Source organism: Oncorhynchus kisutch, linkage group LG3, assembly GCF_002021735.2.
Source record: "Oncorhynchus kisutch isolate 150728-3 linkage group LG3, Okis_V2, whole genome shotgun sequence".
Taxonomy (NCBI): Eukaryota; Metazoa; Chordata; class Actinopteri; order Salmoniformes; family Salmonidae; genus Oncorhynchus; species Oncorhynchus kisutch.
In genome coordinates this window covers 54,983,978-54,998,800 of record NC_034176.2, presented here as the reverse complement: position 1 = coordinate 54,998,800, position 14,823 = coordinate 54,983,978, and the positions used below count along the sequence as shown (strand labels likewise).

The following is a 14,823-nucleotide window of genomic DNA, read 5'->3' as shown; positions in this document are numbered from 1 at the left end:
ATAATTGATTGAGGGACCTTACAGATGTTGTATGTATGGGGGACAGAGCAAGAGTTAGTCATTAAAAAAAAGAATGTCAACCCCTATTATTTCACACAGAGTCCATGTACCTTGTGATTTGTTAACCCACATTTAACTCCAGAACTAATTTAAGATTGCCTAAACAAAGGGATTGAATACTTATGTGAGGACTATATTTTAGTTGTGAATTGTGTATTTACTCCCCCCCCCAAGAAGAAAACAATTAGATATTTGAATCCCACTTTGTAACACAATTAAATGTAAAGAATTGCAAAGGCTCTGAATACTTTGGAAGGCACTGTATGACGCCGTATACAAATTTCATAACGATTAGAAATGTTTGTTTTAGTCAAATATTATATTTGTTTAGGCTTCTTGCGGTCAATTTGCAGTCTACGAATTATTTGTAATTATGTTCCGGCCCCTGACCATCTCCTCAATAAAAACAATCGTCCCGCGGCTCAATCTTGTTCAGTATCCCTATCCGAAAGAATATTTGGCATACCTAATCTCAGCAGCTGACTACATATCTCCGATTCACAAAGAAAATAGAATTGCTGTGTTCCTGTGAGCTAACATAGCCTACATGCTAACTAGACAACAATAATTTCCCCGCAGAAAAACGTTCAAATTGACATGTTAACCCTGCTTTGTATCACTAAAACAATTAATAATGAAATATGTTGCCTTAGAATCCAAACAGTTTCTGTGAATTGTAACGTTCGCTGTCGAACACGCTAATGTGTTAGCTACAAAGTAACAAGCTACCTACCTGCGGCTGTGTTGTTACAAGTAGCAAGGCGTTGATGTGTCCAAAATAATAGATATAGATGTGTAAAACTAGTTTTTGGTCGTTTTCATTCCGAATTCTATTTTTCAGGGATTCCTTCGATAGTCCAAACCAGAGAGGGGGAAACGCAAAATGCTAAACTAATGAGTAGTTAGTCCACTGGAGTCTATGACTGTACAGTAAGTAGGTCGTGTCGACTCCACCCAATCACTTTGATTTTTTTCTACCCTGTGGCGCAATGGAACAGCTCTGTTCCTGGTTGCTGCTGGGCAATTCCATGGACACGGATTTGCGCTGAGAATCAGATTTTTAACTTGAAGGTATGTCAAACAAAAACTATTTGCTTCAAAGTTTAACAAACCATATGCTACAACGCTATGCACAATGACTACTTTTAATCATTTACACTTGAATCGTTTCAAAACACATTTACTGAAAGGACTGTGTAGATGCAAGGTTTGTTAACAGACTTCAAATAAAATCTCCCTGCATTCTGTGTCCACGTTTTCTGAAAATGTTGTTAAATATCTGCCCTGAATTAAGATTCAAGGATGTCTACAGAAATAATGGGGTGTCATCTGGCCATGACATGACACATGGACTCTATTTTGCTTATTTAACTACAGTTAGTGAAGTGGATTTACACCAGGTAACAGAATTACGGAAAGTCAATTTCATCATGGTTGCCTGATTTGTACCCAGAAATGCATCATTATGAATACCATTCTCTTCATGGAGAGGTATGTTAAATAGCTACACAAAAGTATAAATATGCAATATCCTGCTTTGCATACTTCGGTATTATTCTACACACTGGATATTATTTTAATGAGCTCTGCCCCCAAATATGACCACATTTTGGTTAGTCTGGTTCAGACCAAATCTGAACCAATTATAGATGTCTATGTTTCACAAGTTTGCACATCAAAGTCACATACGGCCGTGATTGGGAGTCCCATAGGGCGGCGCACAATTGGCCCAGCGTCTCCCGGGTTTGGCCGGGGTAGGCCGTAATTGTAAATAAGAATTTGTTCTAACTGACTTGCCTAGTTAAATGAAAACAACCCTCCACAAGCCAACACCACTTTGACACTCAACAAACTATGTGGGGCCAAAAAACAAACAAGAAATGGCTCACCCAGAAGCAGCGTTTCTGGTGGGCTGAGACTTTAATGCAGGGAGTCTTAAAACTGTTCTACTTTTAACAATATGTCTCCTGCTCCACTAGGGGCGCTAAAACTCAAGAACACTTTTATTCTACCAACAGAAATGCATATAAGGCCATCTCTTCTCCTCCCGTCAGCAAATCTGACCATGATTTCATTCTCTGCAGTGATGCGCTAAAAACGGAAGTGGTCCTATGAAGCAGACGTGAGGCTACAAGACTGTTTTGCCGATACAGACTGGGGTATGTTCTGGGATTCCTCCGATAGAATTGAGGCGTTTACCACATCCATATCCACACTGAGTTAATCGCTAGAGCTACTGTTTACAAGAAACGGGACACAGACATTGACACATACAAGAAGGCCCACTACGACCGCCAACATCAAACATGCAAAAGGACAATATAGGATGAAGGTGGAATCCTACTACACCAACTCCGACGGTCGTCGTATGTAGCAGAGCTTGCAGACGATAACGGATTACAAAGGGAAACCCGGCCGTGAGATGACTAGTGATTTTTATTTTTTAAACCTTTATTTAACCTTTATTTAACTAGGCAAGTCAGTTAAGAACAAATTCTTATTTTCAATGACGGCCTAGGAACAGTGGGTTAACTGCCTGTTCAGGGGCAGAATGACAGATTTGTACCTTGTCAGCTCGGGGATTTGAACTTGCAACCTTCCAACGCTCTAACCACTAGGCTATGCAAATCAAATCAAATGTTATGTCACATGCACTGAATACAGGTGTAGACCTTACAGTGAAATGCTTACTTACAAGCCCTTAACTAACGATGCAGTTTTAAGAAAATACCTAAGAGATAAGAAAACATATACAAAGAGCAGCAGTAAATAACAATAACGGGGCTATATATAGGGGGTACCGGTACAGAGTCAATGTGCGGGGACACCGGTGTCGAGGTATTTGAGATAATTACGTACATGCAGGTAGGGTTGTCAAAGTGGCTATCCATAGATAATAACAGAGAGTAGCAGCAGTGTAGTTGGAGGTTACGAGGGGGTGCAAATAGTCTGGGTAGCCATTTGATTAGCTGTTCAGGAGTTTTATGGCTTGGGGGGTAGAAGCTGTTTAGAAGCCTCTTGGACCTAGACTTGGTGCTCCGGTACCGCTTGCTTTGCGGTAGCAGAGAGAACAATCTATGACTAGGGTGGATGGAGTCTTTGACCATTTTAGTGCCTCTGACACGCCTGGTATAGAGGTCCTGAATGGCAGGAAGCTTGGTCCTGGTGATGTACTGGGCCATATACGCTACCCTTTGTAGTGCCTTGCGATCGGAGGCCGAGCAGTTGCCATACCAGGCAGTGATGCAACTGTAGAACGTTTTGAGGATCTGAGGACCCAAGCTAATTTTTTTCAGTCTCCTGAGGGGGAATAGGTTTTGTCATGCCCTCTTCACGACTGTCTTGGTGTGTTTGGACCATGATAGTTTGTTGGTGATGTGGCCAAGGAACTGGAAGCTCTCAACCTGCTCCACAACAGCCCCATTGATGAGAATGGCGTGCTCGGTCCTCTTTTTCCTGTAGTCCACAATCATCTCCTTTGTCTTGATCACATTGATGGATAGATTGTCCTTGCACCGCATGGTCAGGTCTCTGACTTCCCTATAGGCTGTCTCATCGTTGTCGGTGATCAGGCTTACCACTGTTGTCCTCAGCAAACTTAATGATGGTGTTGGAGTCGTGCCTGGCCGTGCAGTCATGAGTGAACAGGGAGTACAGGCGGGGACTGGGCATGCACCCCTGAGGGGCTCCTGTGTTGAGGATCAGCGTGGCAGATGTGTTGTTACCTACTCTTACCTCATGGGGGGCGGCCTGTCAGGAAGTCTAGGATCCAGTTGCAGAGGGAGCTGTTTAGAACTGTGTAGAAATCTGAAACAAGCTAAATGCCTTTTATGCTCGATACAAGGAATACAACACTGAGTGTTGTGTGAAAGCCCCTGAGTTCAGGATGACTGTGTGATTTCGTTCACCGTGGCCAAAGTGAGTAAAACTTTTCAACCGGTTAACACTCGCATGGCTGCAGGGGATGATGAAATTCCAGTGTGTGTTTTCAAAGCATGTGCAGACCAGTTGGAAAATGTCTTCACAGAATTGTAAAATCTCTCCTTCATCCCAGACACCCTGGACCCTCACCAATTTACATACCGTCCCAACAGATCCCCAGATGACACAATCTTAATTGCACTTCACACTGTCCTCTCCCACCTTGACAAGAGGGGAAATAACTGTGATAATGCTGTCCATTGACTACCACTCAGTGTTTAACCCCATAGTCCCTCCAAGCTCATCACCAACCTAGGGACCCTGGGACTCACTATCTCCCTCTGTAACTGGATCCTGGTGGTGAGTATAGTATAGGCAACAGCTCACCCTCAATATGGGGGCCCCTCAAGGGTGTGTGCTCAGTCCCCTCCTGTACTCCTTATTCAACCATGACTGTGTGGCCATACATGAGTCCAACACCATCAAGTTTTCTGACGACACAACAGTGGTAGGCCTGAGCACCGACAGTGATGAGAGCCTACAGGGAGGATGTCAGAGACTTGGCAGTGTGGTTCCATGACAACAGTCTCTCCCTCAACGTCAGTAAGACCAAGTAGCTGATCGTGGACTACAGTAGAAAGAGGGGAGAGCATGTGCACATCCACAGGGCTGTAGTCGAGCGGGTCGAGAGCTTCAAGTTTTTTGGCGTCCTCATCACTAAGGACTTAACATTGTCCAGTCGTGAAGAGGGCTAATCAACTCCTCTTCACCGTCAGGAGGCTGAAAAGATTTGGCATGGGCCCTCGGAATATCAAAAAGTTTGACAGCTACACCATCAAGAGCATGTTGACTGGCTGCATCACAGCTTGGTATTGCAAATGCACCGCCCTCGGCTGTAAAGTGCTACAGAGGGTGATGCAGACATCCAGTACATCACTGGCCGAGCTCCCTGTCATCCAGGACCTCTTTATCAGCCGGTGTTAGAGGAAAGCCCGAACGATTGCCAAAGACGCTAGCAGCCCAAGTCATAGACTGTTTACTCTGCTACCGTCCGGTGAACAGTACCAGGGCATCGGCACTCGGACCAACATGCTACGAGACAGCCTCTGTCCCCAATCCATAAGACTGCTACATAGCCATAAGATTGCTAAATACAGTGCATTCAGACCCGTTGACTTATTCCATATTTTGTTACGTTACAGCCTTATTCTAAAATGTATTAAAAAAAAAAACATCTCTGAATCTACAGACAATACCCCATAATGACAAAGCAAAAACAGTTTTTTTGCAAATGTATATAATAAAAAAAATCACATTTACATAAGTATTTAGATCCTTTACTCAGTACTTTGTTGAAGCACGTTTGGCAGTGATTACAGCCTTGAGTCTTCTTGGGTATCACACTACAAGCTTGGAACGCCTGTATTTGGGGAACATCTTCCATTCTTCTCTGCGGATCCTCTCAAGCTCTGTCAGATTGGATGGTGAGAGTCACAGCACAGCTATTTTCAGGTCTCTCCAGAGATGTTTCATTGGGTTCAAGTCCGGGCTCTGGCTGGGCCACTCAATGGAATTCAGAGACTTGCCACGAAGCCACTCTTGCGTTGTTTTGGCTGTGTGTTTAGGGTCGTTGTCCTGTTGGAAGGGTGAACCTTCGCCCCAGTCTGAGGTCCTGAGCACTCTGGAGCAGGTTTTCATCAAGGATCTTTCTGTACTTTGCTCCGTTCATCTTTCCCTCGATCCTGACTAGTCTCTCAGTCCTTGCCGCTGAAAAACATCCCCACAGCATGATGCTGACACCACCATGCTTCACCGAAGGGATGATGCCAGGTTTCCTCCAGACATGACGCTTGGCATTCAGGCCAAAGAGTTCAATCTTGGTTTCATCAGACCAGAGAATGTTGTTTCTCATGATCTGATCTCATATGCCTTTTACTGAGGAGTTGCTTCCGTCTGGCCACTTTAACATAAAGGCCTGATTGGTGGAGTGCTGAAAAGATGGTTGTATTTCTGGAAGGTTCTCCCATCTCCACAGAGGAACTCTGGAGCTCTGTCAGAGTGACCATTGGGTTCTTGGTCACCTCCCTAACCAAAGCCCTTCTCCCCCGATTGCGCAGTTTGGCCGGGCGGCCAGCCCTAGTAAGAGTCTTGGTGGTTCCAAACTTCTATTTCAGAATGATTGAAGCCACTGTGATCTTGGTGACTTTCAATGCTGCAGACATGTTTTGGTACCCTTCCCCAGATCTGTGCCTTGACACAATCCTGTCTCGGAGCTCTACGGACAATCCTTTTGACCTCAAGGCTTGGTCTTTGCTCTGACATGCACTGTCAACTGTGGGACCTTTTTAATAGACAGGTGTGTGCCTTTCCAAATCATGTCCAGTCAATTGAATTTAACACAGGTGGACTGCAATCAAGTTGTAGAAACAGCTCAAGGATGATCAATGGAAACAGGATCAACCTGAGCTAGTTTAATGGCTGTGATAGGAGAAAACTGAGGATGGATCAACATTGTAGTTACTCCACAATACTAACATAAATGAAAGCGTGAAAAGAAGGATGCATGTACAGAATACAAATATTCCAAAACATGCATCATGTTTTGCAAAAAGGCACTCAATTAATACTGCAAAAATGTGGCAAAGCAATTCACTTTTGTCCTGAATGCAAAGCGGGGCAAATCCAGTACAACACCACTCTATATGTTCAAGCATACTGGTAGCTGCATTATGTTATGGGTATGCTTGCAATCGTTAAAGACTGGGGAGTTTTTCAGGATATATAATATAGACTCTTTGCTTTCATTTGACACCCAAATTTGACATGCTCCTAAGAACTTCACAGGTTGGGGCTCATGGGTCATTTTACATGGAAATTAATTGCTACTGATTCATGATCTTTCAAAGAAAAGTTAATAGAATATGATATACTAAAAGTAAGCAGGCAAACACAAAATACATTTGTCAATCATAAAAGCATATGAATCTAACCATACGAAGAAAAGGATACAAGGGGGTAACGGTAGCCAACATTTGAGTATCATCATATCTTCATAATTATTGGGATTGACCTTTTGCATCATTCTTTTCATTAGGCTGACATCCCATATCATACTATTATGCTTTATGTTCATTTAATTTCAAGAGATATATTGACTGTTGTATTGTAAAATTAGACTGACTTGAAATGGGATAACATATTGCCTATGTGCATCAACGTTTTTTAAGCACACTTGAGTACCCTTAAATGCTAAATGTACTGAGCAAAGCCTAATCATAGTCAAGTCTAAACGTTGTGTTGCCACTAGATGGCAATGGTTCCCCCTTGGGTTGGTTTCATGTAATACATTACCGTAATCTTGTATATAGCCGGCCAAAGGCAAAGTTACTATCAGCATCATTTGAGATGTAAGGATATGAAGTTTTAGATATTTGCAAACGGACCTAAAAACACCAAATCACATTTGAAACCCCCATGAAGATACAATTTTGTTTATCTTACTTTAATTTTGATCTATTAAATGATAATAGCCAAGAAAAGGCTGCGGGGTTTGTTCCATTGTACAAATTCACGCCCTTCTATTAGGGATGTAGCGCGGAAAAAAACTGTCACCATGGGAGACGCGCAGGCAGGTTGGGTATGTGCCAATGGTCTGTGTTACTGCTGTGTTGTGGATGGTCAAGAGAGTGTGCATAATTTGGAGAGAATTACGCGCGGGTAGACGCCAGATAGAACAATCTTCATCTCAAAAAGGGACATTTCAGGTACTAGCTATATTTTATCATGTGTTTTTCATTTCAATATTGTGGTTTTCAGGATATCCTCAATTTTACTTGACGCTACTGCTCACCACTTTGTGTAGACAACAAGCTGTCAGGTTGTTTCTTAAAGAGATTATCGCCCTAACAATCTAAGGCTTTGAAAACACGGGAGTAGCGGGTACAATGTCAATATAAGGTTGTAAACCTAACTAAAATATACTACACTGAACAAAAATATAAACGCAACATGTGAAGTGTTGGTACCATGAGCTGAAATAAAAAAAAATCCCAGACATGTTCAATATGCACAAGAAGTTTATTTCTCAAAAATGTTGTGCACAAATTTGATTACATCCGTTAGTGAGCATTTCTCCTTTGCCAAGATAATCCATCCACCTGACAGGTGTTGAATATCAAGAACCTGATTAAACAGCAATGTCATTACACAGGTGCACCTTGTGCTGGGGACAAAAGGACACTTTAAAATGTACTGTTTTGTCACACAACACAATGCCCCAAATGTCTCAAGTTTTGAGGGAGTGTGCAATTGGCATGCTGACTGCAGGAATGTCCATCAGAGCTGTTGCCAGATTATTTAATGTTAATTTCTCCACCATAAACTGCCTCTGACATTTTAGAGAATCTGGCAGTACGTCCAACCTGCCTCACAACTGCAGACCATGTGTTACCATGCCAGCCCAGGACCTACATATCCGGCTTCTTCACCTGCGGGATAAAGCCCTTTTGTGGGGAAAAACAAATTCTGATTGGCTGGGCCTGGTTCCCCAGTCGGTGGGCCTATGCCCACCCATGGCTGCACCCCTACCGAGTCATGTGAAATCCATAGATTAGGGCCTAATAAATTTTTCTGGTGACTTATTTCCTTATATGAACTGTAACTCATTAAATCTTTGAAATGGTTGCATTTATATTTTGGTCAGTAAACATATACATAATTTAACAGCACAATGACAATAGTAAACCTTACATAGCTTGTTTTTGGGCTTGTAACCAGCAGCTGTTGGCTCCCTGCTTACAGTCAAGCGTTTGAATGAGAGTTGCTATGTGACATTCTAATCATTAATTTTCCAATCAGCCGGGATAATAATAATAATACATTTAAAACAATACAAAGAACATTTAATTGCAATCTTTGTCTTACACAGAACATTTGTCATATCAAATTATAATGATGATACAAAGTGCAGCCTATTATTGTTATTATTTGGCACCATTTATTGTTATTTAGGCTTGGTCACTGTTCAAGTGCTTCTGTGAGTAAGTTTCTAGGTTACAACTATACAACTATATCAGTTTGTGCATCGGCCCAGCAAGGCTTGGCCTAGAGTCTTAAGTGTGTGAAACTAGTCCTAATCCACCTTACACCTGCCGCAGTGTGAGGCTATAAATATGTCACTTGCTTCTCAGGTCATTAGAGTCCATGTGGAGTCACTAGGAAGCTTGTTGGGACAGTGAGCCAGTCTCACAAAATGCCATCACAGCAAGTGTAAGGACTACAGTAGTCTACCTGGCTTTGTCACAAGCTGCAATAGCTACAACACTCCATAATTGGTTTATTGTATCAGTCAATGAGACGGAGACAGTGGACACTGTGCCTACTCAACAGACATCTCTGTGTTTATACAAGCAGCCCAATTCTGATATTTTATTTACAGTTGATCAGGCTGTTGATTGTGGCCTGTGGAATGTTGCCCCACGGCATCTGAGAGAAATAAGGTTTTTGCGTATGGAAAATGTCTATGATCTTTAATTTCAGCTCATGAAACATGGGACCAACACTTCACATGTTGTATTTGTATTTTTGTTAAGTATGGTTTGTGAATATGCTGGTACCTTTTCGCTCCAAAAATCCACCGCACAACATGATCCCACATCTGCCACCAACATAGCAATTTAAAATCACAACTCATGCCAAGCTGTCAATCTGTGATGGATACGACTCAGACCAGATAGCCCGGTTTGGTCATTATTTTTACACTTGGAGGCCACAACACTTGAAGCCTTGATTCCCAGGCAGAGTGAATGTAATTCTACAGCATAAATCCTAGTTAAATAGCAGTACTGTAGGTATCATTGTACTGAATGTCACGACTATGTAAAGTAAGAGGTCATAAGTCAACATCAACATCATTGTTGATGTTAAAGGGTAAACACATGCGTTAATAGGGTCATGGTTATGTATAGGCTTTTCTGCTCTTGCAGCTGAGGTGGCCTGGGCTACAGTAGGTCAATTGTCTTAATTCAGTAGGCCATGCTATAGTATAAAGCAGACCATCTCTGAGTCCCATTGATCTTCAGCACTTGATACTTCCGTTAATGGATCTGAAAGGAAACTAGTGTAAGAAATATAGTGGGGAAAACCAATCAAGCTACAAGAATCCAATTATTTTAAATGTGTGGGGAAAAGTGCTGGAGTGCACACTTCAGGAGAAAGGTATAAGAATTGCCTCATTTATTTATTTTAAAGAAAGATCCCACTTCTGAACTACTTCTCCCCTTCATTGGGGCATCCAATGTAGGCATTAAACACTCTCTAAGTCAAAGTCGACACTCAAGGCCATAACTCCAGTTCCTATGGTGGAAATACGCTAGACTGCATGGCAATGACTGGCTATGGCCATGACTGGTTACAGCATGACTGAGCGAGTGAATAGTTTAATCCCTCAAGTGTCCCTATTGGACAGGGCCTTACTTCTGTGAGCATGGCATGGGGCAGCATAACACACAGGCTTATCCAGTCACAATCCTGTCCCGTTTGTGAAACACTCCCAGCAGGTGACAGTGGCGGTGAGGTTACCATACTTTTACAAGGTGCAAAAGGTCAGGTCTTGTTAATTGTGTCGAGGTGTGCCAGTTTACTTTAAACTAACTAAATTACAGTATACAGTGCCTAAACCACCTGGTGTTGGCTGGGCAGGGTTTGCGCTTTTCGAACTGTCCCATGGGCACGCCAAATCAGGCACACCTAAAGTATTATACACACCTACGAAAAGACAACATAATTTAGACCCAAATATGATGCCAGTTCTTGTTATTTGTATCTTGTCAGCCATGGAATATTTAGAGCGTAGGGCCAAATCATTTGTAGAATGCATACTGGCATTTGAATATAGGAATCCAGACACACTGTGGACACAGTAGACACATTTTAAATGTAGGTGTAGATGCGTAATTCCGAACGGTCACGCATCTACACCTACATTTAAAATGTGTCTACCATGCGTGACCGTTCGGAATTACACGATCAGAAGGCTATGATCAGAATACTAAGGCTGCATGAATTGTCAAGTCTTGACACTGCCTTATAGCTCTACATCCACACATGTCATGTCACATTTAGACAAGTTTAGGGTATTCATATTTTGGGAAATTCAAAAACAGACTCATTAAGATGCGTATGATTGGACCACTCAGTGATACTGTACTGGATGTTCATGCAACAGAGTCATATCAAGCAATTTGAGTAACCCATTGTGTGCGTGCGTGTGTACAGTACATGTATTTATGTTTGGGAAACAGTTATTACAGATGTATTTTTACCACTGTATATTGTTTACTCTCTGCTTACTCTGTTTTTCCCTACTACAGAGTCTCTGTTGAATATAGCTGTGGAATGGAGCCAGTAGAAAGGTGATGCGGGTAGAACACCCTATTGGAAAGCGACTGTCACCTTTGCCTGTAGGTGTTCAAAGCTAACACCATGCCATAAGGAACTGTGTGCTACAACGATTTTACTGTGGGCTGGAACTATTCTTTAGGGCTAGAAAGAGGACCCTCTCCACTTTCAACATGCTAATAGCTAACAATAGCATTTTCAGAGAGCCCTTCCAATGTCTCCGGCCGATAGCAAACCACAGAGCTCCTCAGTCAGTGGAATAGTCCTTAATTAGGAACAACAAACGCACTGCACCTGCATCTGCTCTACGTAAACACATATATATCGGACACAGCAAGCTGCCGTGCAGAAGCTCAAGACGGCGGCTGGCACCTCTGCATGTGTGCACCTGTGTCTGTATAGTTAGTGTGTATGTTTCCCTGTCTGCGTGTGTGTGAGTGTGCGCCACCTTGGATCCTCCTTGGAGCCGCACACAGCCCGGGCGTCCAGCCTTCGGCCCGGAGATGCTGCAGACCAACAACTACTCCCTGGTGCTGCTGATCCAGCTGAGCCTGTTGACCTTTGACCTGTTCGTCAACTCCTTCAGCGAGCTGCTGAGGGCAGCGCCCGTTGTCCAACTGGTGCTCTTCATGTAAGACGCGGGGAAGGATGGGAGAGCCAGGGGGTAGACTGATGTAAATTATTTATTTAAGGGTGGGAGAAAAAGGGGATTGACACAATGTAAAAAGCAGTGTTTCTCAACTCTGGTCCCTGAGCACAGTGTGTGCGTGTGTCCAATTGTGTGTCTTCATTCGTTTAACGTAACTGTAACTAAATGGAAGCTTCTCTCTCTCTCTTTCTCTCTCTCTCTCTCAGTATCCAGGACATAGCCATCCTGTTTAACCTGATCATCATTCTGCTGATGCTGTTCAACACCTACGTGTTCCAGGTGGGCCTGGTGTCCTTGCTGCTGGAGCGCTTCAGGGCCCTTCTGCTGCTCTCTGCCCTCTACCTGACCCTCAGCATCTCCCTACACTCCTGGATCATGGTACGCTGTGTGTGTGTGTGTGTGTGTCAATTAAAATCTAAGTTTATTCATCACATGCACAGTTTACAACAGGTATGAAAGGTGCAGCGAAATGCTTATGTGCTAGCTGTGATCAAGCCATCAATGTTTTGTGATTATTGGTGTCGTAAAAATGTTAACTAACGGGTTAGCAATTAGCATGTTAGACATTTCAGTGGAAATACTACTACCATCAGCTTTTTGATAAGCGGTTTAGCAAAAATAATATGTCCCGTATTATCAGCATATGGTCCCCAGTTATTGGCCACCTTACTATTTTGTTCAATTACAAGATATAACCATTTTAATTTTGTTCAAAAAGAGACACCAACCTCCTACCCGAGGTGTTTACTAGATAGTTGGCTAGCCTTCCAGTCAAAAACAAAATCAGTGTTGTAACCAAATAATGTCTCATTATTTATTTTACAGATAAATCTTATGTTTAATACTAACATATAAATGAGTATGAATAATTTTGGTAAAAAATTGGATTGGATGAAATTTAATTGTGTGGTCTGGTGTGCAGTAGAATTTTACAGTATACAGCGTGTCCCACAAACTGTGTATGTATGTATATAAATGTGTGTGTGTATATGTATTTATATATATAAATAGATGTGTATGTATGTCTACATACATATAAATATACATACATACATACACACACATACATATATATACATACATACATATATACACATATATACACACACATACATATATTTACATAGGTGTGTGTATATATATATATATGCATAGATAGATGTGTGTGTGTATATAGATGTATGTGTGTATGTATGTTTGTGTGTGTGTGTGTATATATATATATATATATATGTGTGTGTGTGTGTGTATATATATATATATATATATATATATATATATATATATATATATATATATATACACACACACACATTGTGTATATATATATACATACAGTGGGGCAAAAAAGTATTTAGTCAGCCACCAATTGTGCAAGTTCTCCCACTTAAAAAGATGAGAGGCCTGTAATGTTCATCATAGGTACACTTGAACTATGAAAGACAAAATGAGAAAAAAAATCCAGAAAATCACATTGTAGGATTTTCTTATGAATTTATTTGCAAATTATGGTGGAAAATAAGTATTTGGTCAATAACAAAAGTTTCTCAATACTTTGTTATATACCCTTTATTGGCAATGACAGAGGTCAAACTAGCCACAAATAAGATGAGAGTATACTTTATTAATCCACAGGGGAAAATTATATTTGCCACTAACCTGATATGTGAGATTTATTTTTCTTTGTGGATATGGAATTTCAAGTTTTTTGGCCTCAGAATTGTTTATTACATATGTATTATCATTTACTATCAATTTATGGTTTATTATATGTCTTAGTGAAAGAATGCTATCCCTCAAACTAAATGATGCATTGGGTTGTGTCTATCTGCAGAATCTACGCTGGCTAAAATCAAACCGCTATGTGTGGACGGATGGTCTCCAAGTGCTTTTTGTCTTCCAAAGAATAGGTGAGGCTGTCTTTGGTCACACACTTACTGAAACACATTTTAGGAAACCTTTTAGGCCTGAAACGCAATAGTTGTTGTCTTTTCTGTTTCAAAACCAAATGACTTCAGTCTTTCATTGGTGATGTGTGTTTGTGTGCAGCGTCCGTGTTGTACTACTACTTCTACAAGCGCACCACAGAGTACCTGGGTGACCCTCGGCTCTATGAAGACTCGCCTTGGCTCAGAGACGCCTTTGCCAATGCCAGGGCCCGCCAGTGAGCAAAGAGCAGTGTGTGGAGATTAAACTGGAAAGGACAGATCCTAAATTGACCCCTCCATTTCCCCCCGGACACAGAGACACTGCTACGTGCAGAACTGAAATAGACGCTACAGTGCACAGGCATGGGCTTATACGGAGGGAAGACGTGGGTAAACTTTAACAAGAAGGGTGAAAAATGAGATTCTGCTTGGATACAGCAAGCCACTTTGCAGGGCAAGCCAGATGTACTGTAAGAGGCAAAGGGCCTTGATTAATGGACAGAATGTTATACCAAGATGACTGTGATGCTGAAATTTGAGAACTCAAAGTTATATCTTTTTTTCACACTTTGTAACCTTGTGACTGCGTTTGTCTGTGTTATTTAGCTATCAATGTAATTATTATCTTTGTTTTGTAGGATGATTTGAGAGTTTGTGTGCCAGATTTTGTGTGTGAAGATGACTGGAAAGAAAAACTAATGTTTTATGTGTTTAAAATGCTTACTTTTCCCCCCCTGCTTTTTGTACAAATGTATTAAACAAAACCCAGACAGTGCATACACTGATACACCCTGTATGTGCTCAGTATTCCTTTCAGTAAATACTTCCAATGTTAATCCTATATCACATGCACTCAGCATAAGCACA

The 14,823-nt window shown here is 41.7% G+C and overlaps 2 protein-coding genes across 5 annotated transcripts in view; one reads left to right on the top strand and one right to left on the bottom strand.

Annotated features, from left to right (window-relative positions):
* Nucleotides 1-1,325, bottom strand: part of LOC109884993 (CD151 antigen-like) — a 46,751-nt gene extending 45,426 nt beyond the window's left edge. The window contains exon 1 of the mRNA XM_020476873.2: nucleotides 794-1,325. The gene's annotated coding sequence lies outside the window, so the exon portion shown is untranslated. The remainder of the gene's footprint in view (nucleotides 1-793) is intronic.
* On the top strand, nucleotides 1,016-14,750 carry LOC109885005 (transmembrane protein 138). Of its 4 annotated transcripts, none has more exons than XM_020476887.2 (6): nucleotides 1,045-1,131; nucleotides 2,145-2,219; nucleotides 11,352-12,010; nucleotides 12,235-12,406; nucleotides 13,863-13,938; nucleotides 14,078-14,750. In XM_020476887.2, the coding sequence occupies exons 3-6, from the start codon at nucleotides 11,883-11,885 to the stop codon at nucleotides 14,194-14,196; spliced, it is 495 nt and encodes a 164-aa protein (XP_020332476.1). In that variant the 5' UTR covers nucleotides 1,045-1,131; nucleotides 2,145-2,219; nucleotides 11,352-11,882; the 3' UTR covers nucleotides 14,197-14,750. The 4 variants fall into 4 exon arrangements, with proteins under 4 accessions (XP_020332500.1, XP_020332476.1, XP_020332469.1 ...); XM_020476880.2 differs by having other exon boundaries at nucleotides 2,145-2,477; XM_020476911.2 differs by lacking the exon at nucleotides 2,145-2,219 and having other exon boundaries at nucleotides 1,016-1,131.
* The last annotated feature ends 73 nt before the right edge of the window (nucleotides 14,751-14,823 follow it).